This window comes from Aythya fuligula, chromosome 2, assembly GCF_009819795.1.
Source record: "Aythya fuligula isolate bAytFul2 chromosome 2, bAytFul2.pri, whole genome shotgun sequence".
Lineage (NCBI taxonomy): Eukaryota > Metazoa > Chordata > Aves > Anseriformes > Anatidae > Aythya > Aythya fuligula.
In genome coordinates this window covers 104837356-104861328 of record NC_045560.1, presented here as the reverse complement: position 1 = coordinate 104861328, position 23973 = coordinate 104837356, and the positions used below count along the sequence as shown (strand labels likewise).

The 23973-nt window shown below is 39.5% G+C and overlaps 1 protein-coding gene across 2 annotated transcripts; it reads right to left on the bottom strand.

Moving 5' to 3' along the window:
- Positions 1-89: 89 nt before the first annotated feature.
- On the bottom strand, positions 90-23825 carry AFG3L2 (AFG3 like matrix AAA peptidase subunit 2). 2 transcript variants are annotated; one of them, XM_032180586.1, is made up of 17 exons: positions 23652-23825; positions 20729-20828; positions 20185-20253; positions 19093-19208; positions 18033-18185; positions 15460-15534; positions 13731-13855; positions 11110-11383; positions 10408-10545; positions 7584-7737; positions 6848-6955; positions 6576-6701; positions 5451-5561; positions 4781-4896; positions 3653-3853; positions 1919-2113; positions 90-1101 (listed from the first exon to the last, which is right to left on the bottom strand). In XM_032180586.1, exons 1-17 carry the CDS (start codon positions 23763-23765, stop codon positions 859-861), a joined length of 2418 nt encoding a protein of 805 aa, XP_032036477.1. In that variant the 5' UTR covers positions 23766-23825; the 3' UTR covers positions 90-858. The 2 variants fall into 2 exon arrangements, with proteins under 2 accessions (XP_032036477.1, XP_032036478.1); XM_032180587.1 differs by having other exon boundaries at positions 13731-13852.
- Positions 23826-23973: the final 148 nt, after the last annotated feature.

Genomic DNA, 23973 nt, shown 5'->3' with positions numbered 1-23973 from the left:
TTATGCTTGAGATGTTTTGTATTAAACTGAATTCTGTACCAAGAAGTCATCAAAAGAAAAAAAAAAAAAAAAAAAAGAAACTTTGCTCAGAAAAGTACTGATTTTATTGTCTCAAACTGTATTTACACAACACATTCATATGTTCAATATCTTACAGAACTCTGTAAAAAAACCTGACCAGTAAAACTGCAGGAGCCGAACTAAGTTTCAGACTCAAGGACACTGAACCACGAGTATGTTTTAAGATATTTAAGCGGGTGTTCAGTTTCACTGTCAACTTACATGGCAGTTCTCTGTAAACAAATTCTTTTTAAAATCAAAATCCAGGGCGGGGAGAAAAAGGGTCAGATGAAAAAGCTGTTTTTTCTGCAAAGCTAGCGCTTTCTAAGATCAGACTGTTGGCCAAGTATTCAACAATGCATTTTGTATGATTCTGCTTTGGAAACGAGTCACATACAGGTCTATTTTAGATCAATAATCAAAACCTGTTGTTTTTTTTTTTTTTTAAATAAGCGTACATACATTTGAAAAAAAAAGAGACCAGTGCCACAAAGGTTGTGCATGAATCTGAACTGTTTCCGTGTTTGAGAGGTTCAGTTCTGGCATTCCACTGCAGCTCAAATACAATGCATGTTTCTTCAGCTGACAAATGAAGGATGATCATCTTTTACCAGTGAACTGATGATATCACATATGTAAGCTGGGAGCAGAACATCCTCGTCTCATCACCAGGCACCACTCTTCCAGCCATCCCTAATACAGTTTGGTTGAATAAATATTTGTTTGTTTTGGAAGTACAAACTAGGTGAGTTTATTTCTCTTCCAGAGTGCAAGTCAGCCTCACCGCACACGTTGCAGTTAAAAGGGCACCCCTCCGCTGATCTGCCTAGCGACCTGTTCATCTGTTGTCTCCTCTTTCTCTTTTTCCCTATCTTTGTTCCAGTCTTTAAGGCCTTCTGGCAGTGAAGTATCCTCATCCAAGCTTCCTGTGCCTTCGACAAATTCTTCGTAAGTGGACTTTTCTGCAAACGGTCTCGGGCCCAGTAGGTCTAGCATATCACTTTTATCCAGCACTTCCTTCTCCAGCAGTCGTAGGGCAACCTGGAAGAGCAGAAAGTCACATCACACACAAAACACGAGTTGGTTCTCTTCCTTGGAGAGAGCTTAAGGCAGCTTGGGACAAGATTTATCAAAATGAATCTCTGCTGAATGAAGAAACAGGTTGCTCAGAGTTCACTTAATACATAGTTTTTCTCCTCAGGTAGCAAAAAATCCATTAAAAAAGAATCCTACTTAAAAGATCTGGCAGAACACCCCAGCTACAGGCCACTGTTGCAGTTATTGTTACTTCAGAACAAGTCTTTGGCTGCTGCTAAAAGGTTCCTGATGCAATACATCAACAAGTGTTCTCTGCCTATCAGGCCTGATGGTTTGGCAAGGCTGCTGTTAGGTTACAAGCTACAGAGCACCACAAAAGATCCGTGCGTATGATACTGTGCACGTGTAGTTTGTAACCTTCTTGGGCCAGTGAGCTACTGTTCAGCAGAAACAATATTCAGTGATCTTTATCAGGATGGTGACCAGGATGGGTTATGCGGGTGGTGGTTGTTTTTGGCTTGTTTTCTCCATTCACACTGGCCTAGTACATTTCCTGACACCTACTTTAGTAGCTAGAACTCTTCTCTCCAACTTTGCAAATGAATATTTACCACTGTGGTATAGGGATGTTAAACAAAATATCCATTAGAACCTCAGGTGTTCCAGCACAAAGATTTTTATTCACTTAAATCTTGTGGCACACTCTAGAAGTTATATTGAATAATTTTCAAGGAAGCTTTCTTATACACACACATTATTTTTAATCTATTCAGTTCAATTCAGATACTGCCTAACCAGCTGAAAATACTGTAATGCTTACCTTCTCTACTTCTGCTTTCTTCTCAGTCAGAAGGGTTAATGTCCGGTCGTACGCAATGTTAATAAGCGACCGAACTTCTTCATCTATCAACCTGGCAGTTGCCTCACTGTAAGGTTTCTCTAATACCATGTCTCCTTGACGGGGGAGATCAAAGGAAATCTGCCCGACTTTTTCATTCATCCCAAACTGGACAATCTGCAAAGAAACAGAGGGGAGATGGTGAGACTTCAGGGTACGTTGATATAAATCTGGTAGACAGAACTGAAGCACGGAAGGCATTTTACCATGACCCAACCTTTTCCTCTAGAGCCAACCCTCCTCTGAGAACTCCAGCCTACCTAAGCTTAAGTTCCTTAGTTAACCTTCACTTACTCCTTTTTAATGATTAAAACTGAAGCATCCAAATACCATCATTTGGAGGCGGTTACTCTCGTGATGTACATAATGCTTTCCTGTTTAAATACCAAGAGATTAGAGAAAAACATTTCAACCTTCCTTAAGCTGTCTACCTCTTTTCCTTTACCAGAAATTCAGGTTAAGGATGAAAGTAGAGGGTTTCAAAGATATTGTTCTATCACATGCTGCATTTACTCCAAACACACCCTACAAAGGGGACATAAATCTCATCTTGCTTTACTCATTAATGAGTATCAGCTCCTGGCTGCCAAATATAGGTATTTTGCATTTTACTCCATCAGAGGCAGAAATACACATTCACACTATTTACAGGTTCACTTCATCATCCCCATCAATTTGCTTACTAAAGCAACACTCTACTGCTCAGCCTTGCAAGATGAAAATCGGTGTGACAAACAGTATTCAGAACTGAGAAAGCTCTCAGCACTAGAAAGAAGCATCTTAACCTGCTTCCTAAAGATACGTTCAAAACCTTAAGTCCCTAGATCTCTCTGGGGACAACGTCTGCTTATTATGAGAAGCAATTTATACACACTGAACATTTTCTATTTAAAATTGACCAAGAGGCACTGAAGGCCAGATAAACATTAGCATTACCAAAGATTTCACTACACATTTAATGTTCAGAACTGGGAAAGCAAGAAGTTTGCCAGAGACCCACAAGTGGTTCCGGATGGAGGTGGACAGCAGGGGGAACATGACATGTGAGGGAAAAGTACTCCAACGTATTTCTCTTGCTCACCTCATAAGCATCTTATAAAATGGCAGCTTTTATGTTGATGCAGGAAATGGAATAAGCATCTAGTACATAGCTACAATTAGATGAGTCACTACATTGATAAGATTTCAAATTGCTCACCTATGCCAGTTAATATGGTACAAACTAGTGCCTTCATTGACAGCAAACAGTGCTTAAATACAAGGTTTTCTGGATTTAGTTACACACACAAACTTAAATTGTGTTTTCAAACAGTGCAATTCTAGAAGTAGCATCAGAGGATCAAATCTGTGCCTAAATTTGATATTGAAAGCATGCATTTTCTACGTGTACTTGAACACAACCACAGCATGCGTGTTCCTGCAGGTGGATGCACAACAGTGTTCAAAGCCCATTACACAGACTCTTGCTGTAAGACTACCCTAAGACTCTGGAATCATCAGCGTCTCTATACAACAGCATAACATTTAGTCATACAATCTTTTATTGAGTCAGCTTTCAAGGGACATACCTGATTAAATCACATCCTTTAAAAACATTAACATTGAACAGTAGAAATAGAAACCTGTAAGGAGGAGGAGTACTATTTAAGCACGTACCTGAGCATACGCGCTCTGTGTCACCTTCTTCAAGTCATCTTGGGCACCAGTGGTAATTCTTCCAAAGAAGATTTGCTCAGATACACGGCCTCCCAGAGTCATGCACATTCTGTCAAGTAGCTGCTCTTTGGTATAAAGATACTGTTCTTTTGGTAAATACTGAGCATAGCCCAGCCCTTTACCACGTGGGATAATAGATACCTGCAATCAAAATTAACAGAATGATAAAACTGAACAGTGTTGAAAAACAAAGTATTTGTTGGTTTGACTTAATTATTGAATACCACAACCTATACCATACTCACCCTTGAAGTTTAATTCAGACATTATCTCCGTTTACATTTTTGCCCTCATTGTGATTTATCCTTAAAAGCCCTGGCTAGCTCTAAACTGGGATTACAACTACTAGAATATCTGGAAAAGAAAGTAAGACCACTGTAATATCTTTTCCAAAGATTGCATGGCATTTTTAAATCTGATAATTTAAAGCTTTTAGTTACATACTGGTCTGTAAGTATTTCCATAGCAGACACCCCATTTCTGTATCTGTAATATTCTGAGCAGGTGGTTTCCATGTTCACTACAGCCCTTCCAGCAGAAAACCGTACTAGACAAATTTTAAGCTTGAAAGCCAGACAACATTAAGAACACAGTCAAGGAAAAACTATGGGTATCACAGCAAGTCTGGCTGCCTTTTCTTTATCTTCAACTCACCAAGTTGTGCATCCAAATTTATATCAGCTTCTGGATGATCATTTCTGTAGTTGTATTACCGAGGCGGCATGCACCTGCATAATCTTGTAAGATTAATTTAAACATCTGACATGTACTAAAAGCCCCAGAGAAAAAACAGCTCTCAAATGAGGCAGTCTCATGGGAAGATCGTGTCCCTTTCACTTGCAAGAGTTGTTCATACTACAAACCCCGTAACACCCTACCAGTCAGAAAACAGTGAAGAAAGCTACAAGAAGTGAACCAAAACAGATGCTAACATTGACACACTTTCAAGGTCTTTTGCAAGATTACATATTTTGATAACCTTCCAACATTAGGGAAAACAAACAAACAGGACAAAGAGATGCTGTCCATGCTACTTTTAAATTACCAGTTCATATTAACTTCCTTTACCTTTAGGAGTGGGTCAGCATGTTCCAAAAACCATCCTGCAACTGCATGCCCTGCCTCATGATATGCTACAGTCTTTTTCTCCTCTGGTTGCAGTACTTGTGTTTTCTTTTCCAAACCTTTACAAAATAAATTTGATTAATAGTTTCAGACATACTTTTCTCTACCGAATCCCTTATTTACTTAGAAATGCAGTGAGCAATACTTAGGTGCCATGTACCCAATCTATAGGAAAACTTAAACACAATAGAAAACTTGCAGCTTCTAGAGATTTTTATCTTTCGGGTTTCATAGTAACCTTGTCTTTGATTAGATTTTCTAGTTTTCAAGTGTAAGTTCTTAAGAATATTCAAATGTTCATATAAAACATTTGCTCTTTAAAAAAATCGAATAATCTTCTAGACTATTAAGGCTAGAAGCAGTTAAAAGCATTGCTAAATCCAAACAGCTATTTTTCCTGGAAAGAATTTGGAAAAAATTAGAAAGTGCCCTGATGAAATTTGTATCTCTGCTCCTTCATTTCAGAAGTCAGCAAAACAGACCAGCAACTTACTTGCTAAATCCCACGTGTGTTTAGGGGGAAAAGAACACAGTTCTTAAGAACAGAAAATTCAAAGCCATGCTTTGAAACAAAACATTTCTTGATAAAATGACTGATGAAATTCACACCTACCTCCAATAACTCTTTCAATTGCTTGCTCAAAATGCTTTTGGTTTATAGCATCTGAGAGATGCCTTGCAGCAATTAAAGCAGCTTCGTTACAAACATTAGCAATATCAGCACCTAAAGACAGAGAAGGCATGAATTACTGATCATTTTCAAAATTTTTTTCTCAGTCTAGCATCATCTTGCCTGTGATTAGATATTTACAGATTCTCATACAGCTTAAAACTAAAGGTAATGCACCTGAAATAATTCATTACGTATATGATAATTTTGTGACAAGGACTTCAATACATTCATCATGGTTCTCTGCTTTAGAATTTATCTCTTAGGTAAAGAATTGATCTCATGACTGCTGAGGTACTTGTTTGATCATTTAGGAGAATAATTTTCCTTCATTATGGATCCAGTGTTGCTCAGATCTTGATGAGAAAGGATTCCTTCTAGGGACACTACTGGCTTCAAGCCATCACACTTCTCTTTAACATTATTTACGGCAATACTATTGAGATAGCTTGGTTTCAAAACAAGTGAAAAACCACATCAGTGCGGTTGCCAAAGATGTTGACAATCAGATGCCAGGAAAACAGTTTTATTATAGACCACAAAAAGAATGAAATATTCAACTATCATTCACCACAGATATTAAATAGATTAAACCACTAGCCAATAATGAAAGCTCGCACACCCATCCCTAATTCAACACAAGGTTACAGTACATTTTTCAGTGAGAAGATTCTACATCCAGAAACTGAAATTTCCCCAGAGAATGTGCACTGAGACTCCAAAAACCAAACCCTTCTGTAAGAAATGTTCAAAAACCCGAACATGTTAAAAGGAAAAACATGCATACCAGCGTTAGCAGTGAGAAATTTCTGGGATGTTTTTGCTGAAGAGAGAAGAAACTGCCATTTCATGTCACCCTGACTGAGGGAGACAAACTTAAAACTCTCAGAAGTCTCTGAGCTGATCAAACAGGCAAAGAGTATTTCACACTGTACCAGCAAACAAAAGGAAAATAAGAGAACCAGCCAGATAAGATCAAATGCAAGAAAAACCAAAATAACATGGAAAAAAATATAGCATATGCTTATGTAGTAAATGCAAAGAACAGTGGAGTTAAGAATTGCTTACCAGAAAAGCCAGGCGTCAACGACGCGAGTTTTCTTGCTAGGTTATCTTTATTTAAGACGGTGTCTAGTTTCAGAGGTCTAAGGTGAACTTTGAAAATAGATGCTCTTCCTTTTATATCGGGGGGGCCTTTAACGTTAAAGAAATAAACAGTTTTACTTTTCACGTGTAATTGAATGCGTGCAAGGAATATACATATCCATATGTAAATAGCTACAGTGATTCTGGTAGTATGCGACCCAAGCAGAAGCATACACTGATGCAAATACACTTACCAATGTAGATCTGCCTGTCAAAGCGTCCTGGCCTCATTAGAGCAGGGTCTAAAATATCCGGCCTGTTGGTGCCTGCCAAAATTACTACATTTGTGGTTGTATTAAATCCTGGTGAAGAAATACAATGAAAAATTGTGTAAAGAACTTCCAAGAGTAAAAGAATAGAAATAAACTGTCAACTTCACAGGGCCACAGAAGAACTAACACTTCAAAGAAGTGATCTTAAATCTGCAAATACTTCCTTTCCTTACAGTATTGTCCATAACAAGCAAAACTGGCCTTGGGCTTTGCGAAGCACTATACAAAAGCCTAATCTATTGTTCCATTTGAAGACAAAATAAGTGCTGAGTAAACTGCAGAACAAGCATGGGTGGTGTCTCTGGGAGGTATATGTATTTTTTCTAAACAAATTTTAGCAATTATCAGGCTGCAACAAAATAATTCACCACTATTCATTCGAAGAAGCAAGCATTATTCATTTTAGGAAACATTTGCTTCCTAATACAAACACGATTTGTATTTAAACTGAACCCAACTGTTGGTTAACAGGTCTGAAAAGCCTATCAGTTCTTTCATTTATCGGTTTCTCCCTCTGCTGTCACCTGCACACTTACGCTGTGCATCTCAAACTACAAACGTTAATGTAATGGTCAATGCAGTCAGTACTTAAGGCTATAAGGAGCTACGATTAGATCCCTGCTGCTATAACGTAATATTAGAAACTCTGCACGCTTACCATCCATTTCTACTAGGAGCTGATTGAGCGTGTTCTCTTGTTCACTTTGTCCTCCGAAGTTTCCCCTTCCTCTCTTCCTTCCTACTGCATCTATTTCATCAATGAAGAGAATGCACGGGGCATTTTTACGAGCAAGAGCAAATAAGTCTCGGACCTTAACAGGAGAACAGAACAAGCATCAGCTAAGTTAGCAATTGGTCAAAAATGGGTCTGGAGCAGGGGCATGTACATCACTAACAATATCACTATGGTTGACTGTGGCTGTTAATAAGTTTTCCAAATCCCCCAGCCAGCTCTCAATGCAACAGGAAGTTATACCACCGGCTGTCACTCAGTAAGAATCATTAATGTGGAAGCCCATTGATAGACAAATCCTTTCTCAATCTATAAATTAAGAATATAAATTAAATAAATTAAAAGCCTTAAGAAATAACCATTTTCCCTGAATAATTACATCTTATGTAGATGTAATTATTACATTTTCTCTTGAAGATGTAATTATTAGAGTTGATTACATCAACACTAAAGGCCTACAAACTTCTACAATTTAAAGCAAGATTACTCTTAAGTCCTTCTTTAATGAAAAATCCTACATAGAGAAATGAAATGAAAATAAGCACGCTACAACACAAGTGTTCTTTATATCCAGGAAGAAAAATATCTTAAGTTTTCCTGCAGTTAGAACAGAGAGATGTAGCTCCTACAGTGAAACTAAGGCTTATTTACAAGCACTCACCATTATACTCTAACAATATGCAGTTACAAATATTGACTCTTAGCCATCCTGTCTCTCCATTACATGGGCTAGGAAAACTGAATTCACCTCCAAACATTTATTCTGAAGTTAATTTAACTTCTTCTAGAAGAATTCTGAAAAAAATGGCTAAGTCATGAGAAAATCTAAAATCTGAAAGCCTGTTTTTTTTTTTTTTTTTCCAGATAAGATATTGCCTATCAAACCCTACTGTAATAGTTATGCCACAAATGTGATTGGCTTTAGGATGCAACATTACGATATTCCATTCGCAAACGTATCAGAAGGACTCCATTAAAACCAGTTCAGCAAGTCACCAAGACCTACAACTGAGGGATCTAACTGGCACAAACAGGAAATGAAAAATGATGGAAGAACTTTGACCTGAGTGAGAATTATATGCAGCTCAGAGCTTGGTACATTACAGAAGACTTCTCTGAAGACATACAGAGCACAGTAGATGTGACATGATATAAATTTTGGACAGGATGCTGTACCATGGAAAGTCATTCTGATTTGTAACCGGAGTTTGAAAGTACAACAAACAGAAGCACGGAGAAATGTGATAGGCAAGGGAAGTGTCAGATGCTCAAGGTAAACTCCTATCTTTTAGTCTTGGAGATCCAGGCAAACTCTTTCTCGGAAGCTCTGTGCCTACCGGTGGTGTGTCCAAAACCATTCCCTTTTCTCTTTACAGAATACCCACAAATACCTGCCTTTAATTATCTTTTCCCACCTGTATTACTGGAAGAAGTCCCTGAAAAGATCACCAGAAGAGACCTAGGCTAGCAAGAAGTATTTGTGCACACAGCTCTGACAAACAGGAACAAATCTTGGAAAAGTTTAACTGCTAGCCTTGAAGTCCAGCCATATGAAAACTGTAGTTTTTCCAAGGCTTTATAGTGCTTAGAATGAGTTTTCCAGTGATTTTTCACAGGACAAAGACTGCATGTATCTGGTAAAAAGTCACTCCCTATAAATTTCAAATTCAAATCAAGATTCTAGAGCATTTCCACGTCATGCTAGAGGAATTAGTTTTTAAACAGAAGTGAAAAATGGGTAAGCTTCTTTACTTCTATTCTCAGAACTTGTAGCAAACTAATTTTAACTCAACTTCTCCAAAAGAACGTCAGCTTGAAAATACACTTTCTGAAGCTTAAGACCAGATGGTTGGAGTTCAGTGAAGGTAAGAGCTGTTGGAAATGAGGTGTAATTTTGGACATTATGAGGAAACTTACTTTGTGGTGTTACCAGCCTCACAAAATATTTTAATATTTCAATGAATAATTAATGAATATTTTACAAATTATGAGTATTATGAATATTTTTTAAACAGGCAGATATGTGTCCCTTCTTACTAGGCACAAATATAAAACTGAATGTCCGAAGTGTAGTAGTAAAAAAAAAAAAAAAAAAGAAAAAGAAAAAAAGAGATGTACTGGAACAGAGTTAACACCTTTTACTTGAAATAGCTCATTAATAAAATAAAAATTATGGCTAAAGAGTATCTGTCTGTCTTACACTTTTGTTATTTAAATCACCTGATCTCCAGAAATTAAATCATCAGCCTCATGCTCCTTGGACTCCTATTTCAACCAGAAGCTCATTTGTGTGTCCCAGACAACTATATTTAAGAGTTTGACCCTACAAAGAAAACAAAGTTCTTCAGAGAAATGTGAATGATTTAAAGGGGGAGATATTCCCATAGCAGTGGTCAAATGAGCTACCTATTTCTGACCCAGCCGGTAGTTCACTTTGGAGCAGAGCTTGAATAGAGTTCTGCTCTGTTGGTATGTTTTTTTTGTTTCTAATTTCTGCAAAAGAGGTAAACTCCTGGGTGCAGATGGCCTACAACCAGATATTGAAGCGGGTTAGCTCCTTTTATGAAAGGCACGTCTAAGATCCTTGTGTTTAAGCAAGCATCTGGCATCACTGATAATCTGCATAGATGAAGTAACTTAAAGCTATGAATGTTTAATTATAGCTTGAAGCTATAATTAAGCAGCCTACCAAATTTGACAGCATCCTTTCAACAACCAACACAAATAAACAGCAGGGCCAAAGACTTACTCGAGCTGGACCGACACCAACAAACATCTCTAAGAACTCAGAGCCGTTGACTGTGATAAAAGGTACATTAGCTTCTCCAGCTGTAGCTTTAGCTAGAAGTGTTTTCCCAGTACCTGGAGGACCGGTCAGAATTGCCCCCTGCAAAAGAAACAGATATATTTTCCTCAAGAAGAAAACAATATAACCCTATGAAATGTCTTACTTAAAGATCTTCTACACATTACGATGTTGAGTCCACCAGCTTTTCTTCTAACACAGTTAAAAATGCACAAGGAAACAAACTGAAGTTTAATCTGTCATTTAAACCAGCAAAAGGAAAAAAAAAAAAGATACAACACTGCCACATTGTCTTCGAATTATGGCAACAGTGATTTCTTCATTTAACACTGAAAAAAAACCACAAACAGCCTGTCACCAGTTGGGCTGCCACTACAACACAACCAAAAAATGACAGGCAATTCTATAACCATCACATACAGCGATGGTACACATGCATGCCATGTGTCATTTCTGACTCATGCAAACAGATGAAGTACTCTATGAGAAATCTTCAGGCACTATAGTTATGCTGTTGGCCCTTAATGCCTCTTTACTTTTTTTCTAATTGTGAGAAGACGCTGGAAAGCACTGCCTACATAAACATTCATAGTCCAATTCAAAATGCTGAGGCCTACCAAAAGAATCAAGTCATCACTCGCTTACCTTTGGAATTTTTGCTCCCAGATCCTCATATTGCTTGGGATTTTTCAGAAAGTTAACGAACTCCATTATCTCTAGTTTGGCCTCCTCACAGCCAGCTACATCTTTGAATTTCACATCTATTTCATCCTTAAGGACTTTGGCTGTGGTTTCACCCACGCTGAAAAGTCCACCCATTCCACGCCCTGCTCGACCTAGGCCTGCAGGACCTCTTCTTAACGTGTAGAGTAAAGACCCGATAATAAGGATCGTAGGCAGCAAACTCAGGAGAAATGATCTATGAAGGAAAACAAAACAAAGGAGAAAACCACATAGATTATAAAAATCCATGACTGGACATCACATGTACGAAACACTGGTTCCACGATAAGCAACCCTGAACAAATTCAGCACCAATACTCTAAGAACTTGCTAACATCTTGTAAACATTACAAGTTATGCACATTGGGGAATAAACAAAAATGTGAGAACAAAGAAGATTCTGAACTACAGAAGTTAAACTAGCCAAAAAATAGTTATAATTCTTATAATTAAAAGAAGCGGAATTAATTTTTCATTGCCCATCCTCATTAGCCCATGACCATAGGAAAATGAAAATTAATAGTCTTAGAGGGAAACACATCCCTACTCTCAGTGCTTCACAAGTGACAGTTTGGGGTTTTGTTGTTTGTTTTTAAAGCAAGCATGACATCAAGTGACAGTGAGATGTTTATAGAGGAAAACTGCATTACCTAGTAAACAAAAGTAGCTCATTTTTCTTGCCCTTTAAAGCTAAATTCACAGGACTAGAATTGTGATAAAGTAACCATTTGTATAAGTTGTATTGGGTAACACATAATCAGTATATGCTACCCCTTCAAGCAGAAGTTTCTCTCAAATATGTAACCCACTTCCGTTCCCCTAGGTCTTTCTCTTTTTTTCCTCCTCTGGTAAGAACAGCTCACAAGACGCTCTGTCAACTCTCAGCAATAATAAAATACTGAACTGAAGCACGACCACAGGTTACCAGAAGAATTCCAAGCTCTATTGATATCCCAGACTCCTGGGATGAAAAGGAAAAGCTGGACTTTTCATCACCCTATGGTATCTAGAAGATTCCAAATCTGTTACACATCTGCTGCTCTCTCCTGTTTCCTGTGGCATTGCTGGGACAAAGCAAGAAGTGGCAGGCAACTGTATCCTCTGAAGCACAGACTTTGAGGAGTAGAGAGCCAGAGAGACTGTGACCAGAAAAAGGGATTCAGTGAGCAATTTGTGTGAGGATGAAGATGACACAGAACTGACACGCTTCTTCCAGTCTGCTGTGAGAAGCCTCAGGCTGATGTGCAGCCTCTTCACACAAGCACAGCACTGTCCTGGCCACTCTTTTTTCCAGATTTCTTTAAGCAACAACTTAACAGGTTTATGAGTGCACTTAAGAGCACACCCCACTAGAGAGGAATACAGAAGTAAGGCAGAGAGCTTGTAGCATAACAGGGAACAGAAATCCTCTGTGAAGTCCCAGGATGGTCCAGAGTTAAGGGTACTATTTTTCCTGTTGCCACAAACACGCAACAGTTTCGTAAAACATGTTGCAGAAATAAACCAAACTTTCCCCTCCCTTTCCTAAAATTGAAAAAAAAACTACACCACTATATCAAGAATGAAAACACTGTCAGCAAACAACCATTTATCACCAGTAAACTCAGAATGGTCAGTGGGGACCCCTGGAGGTCACCTGGTCCAAGCCCCTGCTCAAGCAGGGCCACCCAGAGCAGGTTGTCCAGGAGCAGGTCCAGATGAGCTACTATATCCACAGCTGAATTTTCTGATGGGACAGACCTATTTCACAGACATGAGCAGGATCTGTTTTTAACACATTGACTCAGATGAAAAGGAAAATAGTTCTTAGGATTAAAGACAAGGCTTCTAAGCCATTCAGAAAACCACATCAGAGACTTCCTGTCTCTGCTAAAGCCCAAGTCAATAAACCCCATCAACAGAAGACCAATACAAAGAACACAAATCTAATATTGGAGCAGTTATTCCCTACCAGGGTAGCAACAATGCCATAAATCAGATGTTAGTACTATTTTGCTTATGCAATTTTGGTGATTAAAAGCATGATACATCTTCAAGTTCCTGCTAACAAGCACAATAACGTGATTTCCTTAATCACCAATATCTCGCCTTTTTGCAAGGCCAGAGAATTTGGATTCTGTTGAATTTACAGGCAGAAAGTGGTCCATCTTCTAACTTGGTCGATATACTGTAGTTCTATGCTGTATTTTGTCCACTCTAAAATCTACATGAGCACCATCTGTGAAGCCTTACTGCTGTGCTTTGCTGACTCTTGCTCTTGTCCAAGACATGTGAAGGAAGGGCTTAAAGGAAGGATGGGTTAATTGTGAGCAGAAATATTTATGGACTAAGATTTCTACACAGATAAGGTACTGAGAACAGGTCCTCTTACATTTGACGTTCAGAAACAAACCCAAGATTATTGTTCTGATAATACTGCCACCCAGTGTAGCATAAAGTGCATGTCTTCTAACTCCACTTTTCCACTGTAAAGATAACAATTTCTTATCAAGATACCGCGATACTTTTAAAAAATAAAACAACTAAAAAAAACAGTTTCTTACCCATCGCTCTCTGTTGAGTAGACTACAGGTAACCTGTTCTCCACTTCTATGCCCAGGTCCTGCTGTACAGTTTCCAGATTCCGTTCAAAAGTGTCCACACTACCGATATTAAACCAGACGTACTGCTACAAGAAAAAAAGCAGAGATCACCACAAAATGCCCTATCTTACCTCAGCTTCATCATAAGCCAGCCAACTTCTTCTAACACATACACGAGCAAACCTCAGAACGTATTCAGATCAAAGATATCATTTTAAGTCGCCTTGTAAAGCATGCAACTGATGCAAGATAAATCCTAATAAATCTAAGGCAATATCAGCCCGAATCTGTCACTGCTTCTATAGAAACCATACACCCAACAGATTTTTTTTTGTGCACTTTAAGCAGACTGAAATCCTGGCATTTCCTCCATGAACAAAGGGAGGGAGAGATGTTTAGAAGATAATTGATAAACGGATTAAATAAAAGGGAGCTATACAGTCAGAACAACACAGAGCACTGGTCCAGCACACACAGTGGTCACACAACCTACAATTTCACTGGGTCTCAGGCTTCCTGGTTGAGAAAGGCAATTCTCTATTTTTGGAGTCCATATTAACTTTCAAGTTAGCTGTCTTCACACAAAAGATAGCATGAGCTTATATCATATATATATATACACCTGAGAAATACTCCAGGCTACTTTCTAGCAGTGTTGAGACCCAGACAGTTTCAAGAGAATCTCCCCTTTTGCACTGTGACCTGCCTGACTTGCCCCGACTTACTCTAACATTGGAGAAAAAAAAGTAATCCTAAGCATTATCTGATTGAGAAACTAAGGCAACTTATGGTATGTGGGCTAAAGAGTAGGTGTATAAATAAGTAACACTGAAACCCACGGATGAAGTAATTGCTGCAAATTTCACTCTACCCTGGAGGGACTTGCAGACCTTATTTCAGAAAGTCAATAAAAACTCCAAAACTGAAACAACCAACCAACCCACCACCCAGGAAGATGCAATTGGATAAAGCTTTTCTAAATCATGAAACACAGCAAGAAAGAAATGGCATCCACCTGTATATTAAACAGGTCTGAAGCTGGCAGAGACTGTGCATGAAATAAGTTTCCATATTTATGTATATGAGCTTTATTATTATTTTTTTCCCCAATAGGTCTCTGCCTCCGAGTATTCCTATTTGGAAAACTTTCATCTTCATCAGTCTGTGTTACCTTACCGTGTTACCAGGAAACACACTCCCTGAAATAAGTACTCTGCTTGAGAATAAGAGCCCTTAGCTTAATTTTAAAGACTATAGTATCAAATGGCAACAAAGTTAAAAGTTTGCTTGTTTATCAAGTAACTGGCTAAATGTTTCTGTCTTTTCTGGGACAGAAAAGATCCAAAAGAATGTATGTTTAAGGCTGGGCCTTCCCTGAGCAGATGGAAAACAGCAGTTAGCAATTCAAAGCTTTCAACAATCTCTCATTCTTCCTGTTTGCATATTTGTATTAAGAGCACGGTGCTGGATAGGAACTACTTGGCATAGTTTAAGATATTTGTGGCAAAACATAATCAATACAGTAAAGCCACAAACTCACACTGTGTGTGTGATAATGTAGCAATAAGGCAAACAACATGTTTTCCATTAAAAGAATATCAATGCTCTTAAGTTTTCTGCATCTAGCTTTATCTAAAAAGATCACCTTGCTGTTTTAGTAGATATACATGAGACATTATTAAGTGTTTACCCATTCATGAGGAGACTTTCCCGAAACAAAGATCACTCTAACAAAGCGCTTGTTCACCACTTCAAGTCTGTCCACCTGTGGGATGACAAGGAGAAAACTTGTTATGTGTTTGAGTATATGACCACTACACTTTCACCACAGCTAGCAGAGCTACACATGCCAGGTATGTTCTTCCATTTTCTAGTAAGAATAAAATTCACATTATAGATCAGGATGGTTCCACAATCTGTAGTTTGCATTCTGCAAAGCGTCAAGTTTTTTCTTTATAAGTTTACTATTAAGAAAAAAAAAATCTTACAATAAACTCTAAGTTTCAAAGTATACTGAATTGTTTCAGACACACGTACAAAGTTTTACACACTGTCACATGCTTTTGCTTGGTAGCTTATAAACAGCTCTGTTTTAAGAAACTCAAACTAGACGCAATTCTAATCACGACTAGAAATAGCAAAACCTCCCCTCAAACTTACGTACTAGGAATGCTGCTCACCAGGTTCCTTTTTACTTAACTTCTTTCAATGACAATTCAACTGAATTTCATTAATTCCAACACAAGGAAGCTAGTGCATAATTAGTAAATTAGATGGAAATTACTACCTCATGCCTTTTTTTTTTAAAAAAAAAAAAAAAAAAAAAAAAAGAGCACAAAAAGCCACGCACCCTGGCTCAAATCAGAAGTGCAATACAGTAGTTAAACAATATTTAACTATTTCCATGGTCAAACACCAAAATCAGTAGACCATGTGATGCCAAACTCATTGAAGCTTGCAAAACAAAAACTGAACAGAATGAAGGAAAACTTAGATCTGCTCTGATAATTGTTTCTCCTAACAAAATATTCAACATTATTAAATAAAATAATGCCCATTAGTAAAAAGAATTTGGTTAAGGTAACAGACACCACAAACTAAAATCACGTTGCAGGTTCACATATAAAAACATTAAGTTTTCTGTTTTGGATGAAAAGAGCTAAAATGATTAGCTTCTTGAATTTGACAGGATCTCTTCAGAAGTCAGTTAAAGCTTACTATTGCTAGTGAAAATGAAACAGAACAAGTTACTTCCATTTCTTTTGCTCCTTTCCATAAAATAACAGCTTTCAGTATTTTTCAAGTTTTTAAAACTAACAATGGTTCTACAAGTAGGGCCTGAGCTGTACGCAGGTTAGAAAGGCTTCCCTGAACTCACTACACATGGCCATTTGTGGCACAAAAACACAAGCTAAGAAGCCACTCTAGATCTAGCCTGACTTCACGCAGGACTACCTGAACATCTTTGCTTTGAAAAACCACGTCACCTGAGTATTGCTGATGTCTTCTCCCAATTAACTGGCCACCACCATGGCAGCCCATAGCACTTGATGGCTACATATTTAGCTTATCGGAATACCCAGACGACATCTTACAAAGGCCCAAGAGACTTGGTTTTATGCAACAACCCCCTTTCATAATGCTTTTCTGCAACAAGGGTTCAGGCTTCGTTCACTGTTACAGCTAAACTAATATTTATTGAGCGAGCGTTTTAGCTGCTTTACGAGTAAAATTCGTGTGGTTTTGTTCCGTAAGGCGTGCACACAGTTGCCAAGTAAGAACAGAACCATGAAATACAGTCTGGGCAGAAGGGTAGAAGCATAATATGCAATGCAGAGCTGCTCTCTAAGACAAAAAAAGGTAGGAAACAACCGGCTTGGCAGTTTATGAAAAACAACAAAGGGGTAGGGAGCATGCTGTTAACATGAAATCCTACGTCTGGAACCTAGAGGAGGAAGCAAGTCTGTGTTTTCCCAAGCTGCAGCAGAAGCTACAAACGTGGAATTAACACACCCAAGCACTAGTGACTCCTGAAGAGGAAAAGGCCTGTACAAGGCATTCAAATTTCTGAACTTCAGGGCATCACCAACCTATTATTCCAAGTGCGGAAAGCTGCCAAGTTAGACACAGAGATAGGACACTGATGATAAAACTGACTGCTCCAGGAGTAGCTTTATGTAAGAGCGAAAGAAGAAATAAAAGGAGAAAGCAAGTGAAGGAGACTATTTTGCAATATGGTTACCCCAGTTCACTGCCCCTGGAAGGGGTTATTCAAATTCCCACCCCCACCTTTCTGTTAGCACCGCTGTTCTTCAGATGCCCTGGTGAAATGATTTAAGGTAAGGAATGAAACAAGCAGAATTCCACCCCCCAGCCCAGGGATGGGCTAATGGAAGCATTTAGGGATGGCAGTAAGTTTCTTCTGGGAGCAGCTGGCACGTCTGCTTAAACCATTAAATCAACTTACACGTACTATAAAACCATCCCCTGAGAGACTGTGGCTACACTGCCTCCTTAAGCCAGCATAAAGATGAGCTACCCAAAAAGCTGCCCTATCCCAAGTTGCCCCTTCCCTTTCTTCCCTTGAAGCCTTCAAAACAGCCACTCAGAACATCAGACAAGGAACTGATTAAGATGAAAATTAAATCCTCTCTCCCTCAAAAGTTACTCCTGAGCTAGTTCTCACTCCACAGCCAATCGAATACAAGCGTAAGTGGGGAAGCAGCGTGCTGACTTGTCATTTTGATTCCCCTGACTACTCACCACTCCTTTAGAAAGGTAGCTATTGACAAAGTCTTTCCAGGTGATTTCTCTCCCAGGAACCCTGAAGAAGAAGTAATAGACAACCATCGTCCAGAAGAATGAACTTCCCACTACGTACATACGAAACTCCCTGACATCCCAAGGAATGTCACCCTATGGGGGGAAAAAAGAAAGAGTTTTAGGGTCCGTAACATAGCAAGTTCATAACAGACAAGTTCCAGTATCTGTTTCTGACTTCTCCTGTCCTCGAGGTTACCACAGAGAATGCCACGCAAAACTATATTGTATGAACACACTGCAGTAGCTTCAGATACTGAGAAATGACGAAGTTAGTAAAAAAAAAAAAATAATTAAACATTTTACAAAAAGTAACAAGTTTTCATCTATAAACTACTCTTTAGAAAAAAATCTTGTCATCTGTTATCTGACCTCTCCCCCCTCCATTTTAACACAATTTTCCCTGTACTCTAGGACTACATGCAAGCCCAACAAAAATAACAGAAGAAACTAAGAGAAAAAAACAGGAGGGATGAAAAAAGTCTGCATACCAAGCAAATTCCAATAAGTATTCTTGTGCTGCTAGATGCTATAATCTTTGTGCTACAGCTAAAAACAGTTAATACAAGTTACAAAATTAAACTGATATAAATAAATATTCCATTAATGTTACAAGGGCCAACAGGAAACTTATTTAGCTTCTTTACCAAGCATTGTGTAGTCAGCAGAATTTTTCAAATTGACCTTTTGAGACAAAATACGAAACCTTTAAAGGCTCCACTACAAAAATACTGACTGCTAGCAACAATATTCAGATACCTTACTGTTCTGTTAACGTTCACAAACTGACAAAGCAGAGTTGGATGCCTCTGTTAGGTTCATCCAAAACAATTATTTATGAAAGGCACTGAGCGGGGGAGCCACCTACAGCCAGTTATAACAAAACAGTAGTCACTGGAAGCTTAAGAAGAACTTATGGAATCAGAAAAAAAAAGTCTAAAAAGCACACCAGGTTATTCTAAGATAGTTAGTACCAAAAAGGAAGATATTTTAAAGTCCAGACCTTTTGTAATCTGGTCCACCAGTTAGTGTCTTCTTTCTTGCCACCTTTTTTTCCACCAGTACCACCTCCTCCACTACTAGTCCCACTAGGCTGTCGGGCACTAGCTTGCTTTGCTTCTAACAGAAAATAAAAGACAAAAAGCACATCTTTATATCTTATAACAATCTTACACCAGGGCTTTCTTTACTTCATATTAATTTTAAAGAGTTATGCAAAATGAACTAGTTTATAATGCTTCAGTAATTAGAGAACATGGAACTACATTTTTCATAGAAAAACAAATATATAGTCCATTAGTTGGCAGACAGACATCTGTATCATACAGTAGATGGGTCTGTTAATTGTATAACTGATGATACTTGGACAAGAGTAACTAGAAAAACACCCCAAATACATAAAGAAGCATGTTACGGAGACTACCTGAAATATATTTCCATGGCACTAGTATACTGAAGACTATTCTTAAAAATATACATATCCTTAAAAAACAAACAAACCCCCCACATTCTGCAAGCAACACCTCCTCCCAGAATTCACCCCTCCCCTCTGGTCATAATATGCTCCTCTTGAAGTTCGGGGTTTAAGGACATCATAGGTTGGAGTCCTGTTTCATGTTTTAGAAACAAGCACAGCACGGTATCAGACCAACACTACTAGTTCCTCTTCAAGCACTAGGCTACATGGCTGGTCATTACTAACGCACTGGTTCTGAATCCCCACCCAGAATGACAATTCTGGTTATTTCGGACAGCAAAGACTGTACTTCATGTTGCTCTAGGAGTAGCTGAGAACTATAGAGAATATCTGAATACATGACTGTCAGCTAATAGGAGATTGTAAAGCAAGAAGTTAAGGACAAGCACTTAAGCAAAAGAATGAGAGATAAGAATAAGGATTATCCCAGAAGAAATACGTGTTGTGAAAGCAAAGTAACATTATAAAAACATTTTGTACTCTTAAACTGATCTGGTACAGAAATATCTTCCCTGAAAAATGAATGAAAAAACACTAAACCCAAGGATATGCTAAAATTTAATGAATACTCATCCTAATGAATGAGTAAAAGAGCTGAAATCAAGCAGCTTTTTGTACCTTTTGTTTCTCCAGCCGCGCCTTTAGTTCCATTACCTTTCTTCCCATTGGGAAAATATTTTTCAAATCCTATCAAGAAAGAGTTAGAAAGCAAGTAACTTTTAGTTTACAATTCTATCATTACACCTCAGTAGTCACAAGCTGAACGTATACTACAAAAAAAAGAAGCAAGCAACACAACTACAAAAAATGAACTTATTCTTGCCTTGTTGTTGAAGAGCTCTCCCAGGTACCCATAAACAAATCTACTACTGATATAAAAAAATCAGATGTATTTAATAAACTGAAGTTGTCCTTTACATCAGACAGACAAGCGTAGTTGAACAGAAAGTTGTGTGGCTTAATATTAAGTTGAACAAACTGCAGTCGCTCTTTAATAGCTCCTAAAAATGCCATAAAATCAATGCTCCATCTTAAGATTAATGGCTGGTTAATAAGAGAACTTACTGCCCCACAGACAACAAACCTAAATGGTACGCAACCACGCGCAGTCCTCAGCAAGACAGGCTGTCTGCTTCATGCGAGTGATCAAAGTCACCCTCACCTTTGGGAGGCTGAGAGAAGAGCCTTCTGCAAGCAGCAATTACACTCGCCAAGACCGTACTTCTGTCAGTAGTAACACCACTGGTAACTTCTTCACGGAACTGAAAGATGAAAAATAAATATAAAGCAACAAGAAAGTTCAGTGAAGTCTTCAAGCTCTCTAACAGGTATTATAAGGTCTGTTGTAGAGTTTTGGTAAAGAACTGCTGCAGACCAGAGCGTAAGAGAACAATGAAATAAGGAAAAAGCAATCACATTGGTAATCTTTACATTTGCAGAGATTTGTCTCACAAAACAAAAACACAATACTCTTTAGTAAAACAGAAAAATCAAGCAGGAAATGCCACAAGGTACAAACACGCACACTGATGTACACCTGTACACTGATGCTACAGGAAGTATTTCGTAATACCCCCTGAATGCTACTTAAGTGCATGTTAACTGTGACTGTGCAAACATGACCTACGCAGTACTATGAAAGTACATGAAAGAACTGCAGCTTTTTCCCAAACAGTTCAGAACACAACTACTGAATATGAAAAATCTGCTTGAATCCAAAAGGATACATCAGTCAGTGCTTATGTCAAGCTAGGAAACCAAGGCTTGGAAGGGGTCCTCAGAAAGAGGACCTAAACCCCTGTATAGGTGGAGATCTATTAAAAAATAAAGATATTTGTTATTTTTCTTCATTGCACTTAACTGAAAGTAAATGAATAATTATTAAGGAAACTTTAGGCATTGTTACCAAATGCTTTAAAACATTGAAATCTAATGTTATTACAGAGTTCAGACTTCTTTTCTTCTAGGACATACTTCAGATTCCAAAAACAGACACATACTTTATCCCCTTCCTAAGCTTTCCCATCACTTCTAAAAAAAATTCATATTAAGACTTCCCCAGAGACCAAATCCTCTTATGTCTTCTCATGAAATTAACTTTATTACTACCTCCGTTTCCTTTTGCCCCAAGGGAATGCTCAGTCTCCTGTTATTTTTGATCAGAAGCTATTTACCTGAGAAATAGTAAAAACCACACACAACAGAGAGAGCAAAGCTCAATGCTAGTATCCCTGTAACTATTTTGTTATATTTTAGTGGCTACAGACAACACCTGTGAGCTTGCAGGATACTAGCTTACATGCTGAGTCTACCCTAGGGATACGGGCACATCGTAAATTCTAATTCTCCTGAAGCCTTCTGCCTGGGAGCTTCCCCTTCCATGGCCTGCTAACTGAGGAAATAGCACAGAGTTATTGTGAGCAGTCATCTAGTTCCACCTGCTGGAACCTCGAGGAATGCCAAAACGCCCTTGTTTATTTTGCTCTAGACTGAGGTCGGGGGAATTCTTCAGCTGCTTGACAGAGCCACGGCGTGTCTTTAAGCAAAGGCTGATACTGGAAACACAAAAGGGTATTTTACTGATCACATAAAGCATGTGCAGCGCAGATAACCCAGAAAACTGCTACTCTAGAGAACAGCCACCTGGGCCAACAGCCACCTGGTTTCTGAATATTCCTGTTTCTTTAGAAATAAAAGGTAAAGTAACTGCTCACGTTCAAAGGAAAAGTTTAAGTAAGCCAGTTCCAACTGCCTGGCTGAGCTAGGCCAGCACAGGTTTGTTACAGCATTCAGTTACAGTTTAATCACGTTTAGAGTGAGAGAGGGAGACGGAGGCAGGCAAAGTAGCAGACATAAGCGTTTCAAAGTTGATTTTGTGAGAAAAGGAAGCAACCAGTTTCACCACACATCCAGCAAATCACCTGACCGAGGCTGGGAGGCACGCTTTCATCCTGCCTGCTGACTCACCGAAGTCTACCCCCTGCATAACGCCCTTTCCTTTCCGCAGCATTCCAGAAACGCAGAAGCTGGTAGCAGCACGCTACACACGTGGGGTTATTTCTCTGACTGGGGAGATTGTCAACGTGAGAACCTATCATGTTGGCCCTGATCTAGGACCTCTCCCTGAGCCGGCTGGCACCGGCAGTGCCACAGCAGCCTCAGCTGAGAGCAGCACACCCAGTGCTGAAGCACAGGGCAGGCAAACAGCACAGGCCTGGGCTGGATGCTCAAGTGGGTTGTGTAGCAGGAGACTCTGCGAGCGTCTCCCAGTCGGAGATGAAAGAGCTGTCAAAGCAGAGAGAGCACATGCAAACACCCTGGTAGTTTGGTATTTCAGGCAAACCTTGTGACAGCTGCCTGAAAATTAAGGTTTTATTTTAAATGGAAATTCAAGATAAGCAAGTTTGAAGTATGCCAAAGTCAGTTCTACAGCTAAAACACCCCAGAAAATGTTGCTACTCCTGCACATAACAAACGCACAACCTCTAACACCCAAGAAAGGCCTTCTCCACAATTCCAATGTTCAACAAAATAAATCTTAAACAGAACTACTGACTGCACACAAACACTGTGACCATCGTCCACGTGTTGTTTCTTGTTTAAATCAGGGACACACTAAGCAAGAACAGAAAATCCACTTTCAGTTGCGTAAGCAAAAGATCAAGAATCCACTAATTCAGAAGAGTTGCGAGTTTACAGCTTTATCCCTAGACAAGGCCCAACTCAGAATTCTTAAATGGAACAGAAGGTTAAGGGCGAAGTTACCTCTATTACCTAACAGACACCAAAATACTACATAAAATTATGCTGCGGAAGGAAAAGAAAGCTGATACAGAGATCTAATTTCAGGTGAGTTACTTATTTTGTTTTGCTAAAAGCTGTTTTCTGACACATTAGCAGCGCTGCCGACCCTTCAATTAATGCCTTAACGCTTGGTCAGGGCTGAACATCACAATCCCAGCATTAAAAACAACAAAAATAACGATACGGTGACACAACAGCTGCCCGGGCCCAGCTCTACAGCACCCCGTCCCCTGGCCCACCCCCAGCCGCCCCCTCACAACCCGGCCCCGCGCCCCCCTCACCTGCAGCAGGCCGGGCCTGGCGGCCAGCAGGCCCCTCCCGCACAGCAGCCGGGCCCCGGGCAGCCCCCGGCGGCCGCAACCGCCCCGGGCCAGCAGCAGGTAGCGGTGCGCCATGGCCCCTAACGGCTCCCAACGGCCCTAACGGCCACTAACGGCCCCTAACGGCCGCCAACCGCCCCCCGGCCCCTCCGCCGCCGCCACAGCCGCCGCCTCGCCCCGCCCCCTCCGCGCGCGACGCGTGACGTCATCGCGCCGCCAACCCGCCTCCCCGCTGGCTCTGCCGCCGCCAAGGGGCGGGGCCTCGCTGCGGTTCACGCGGGGG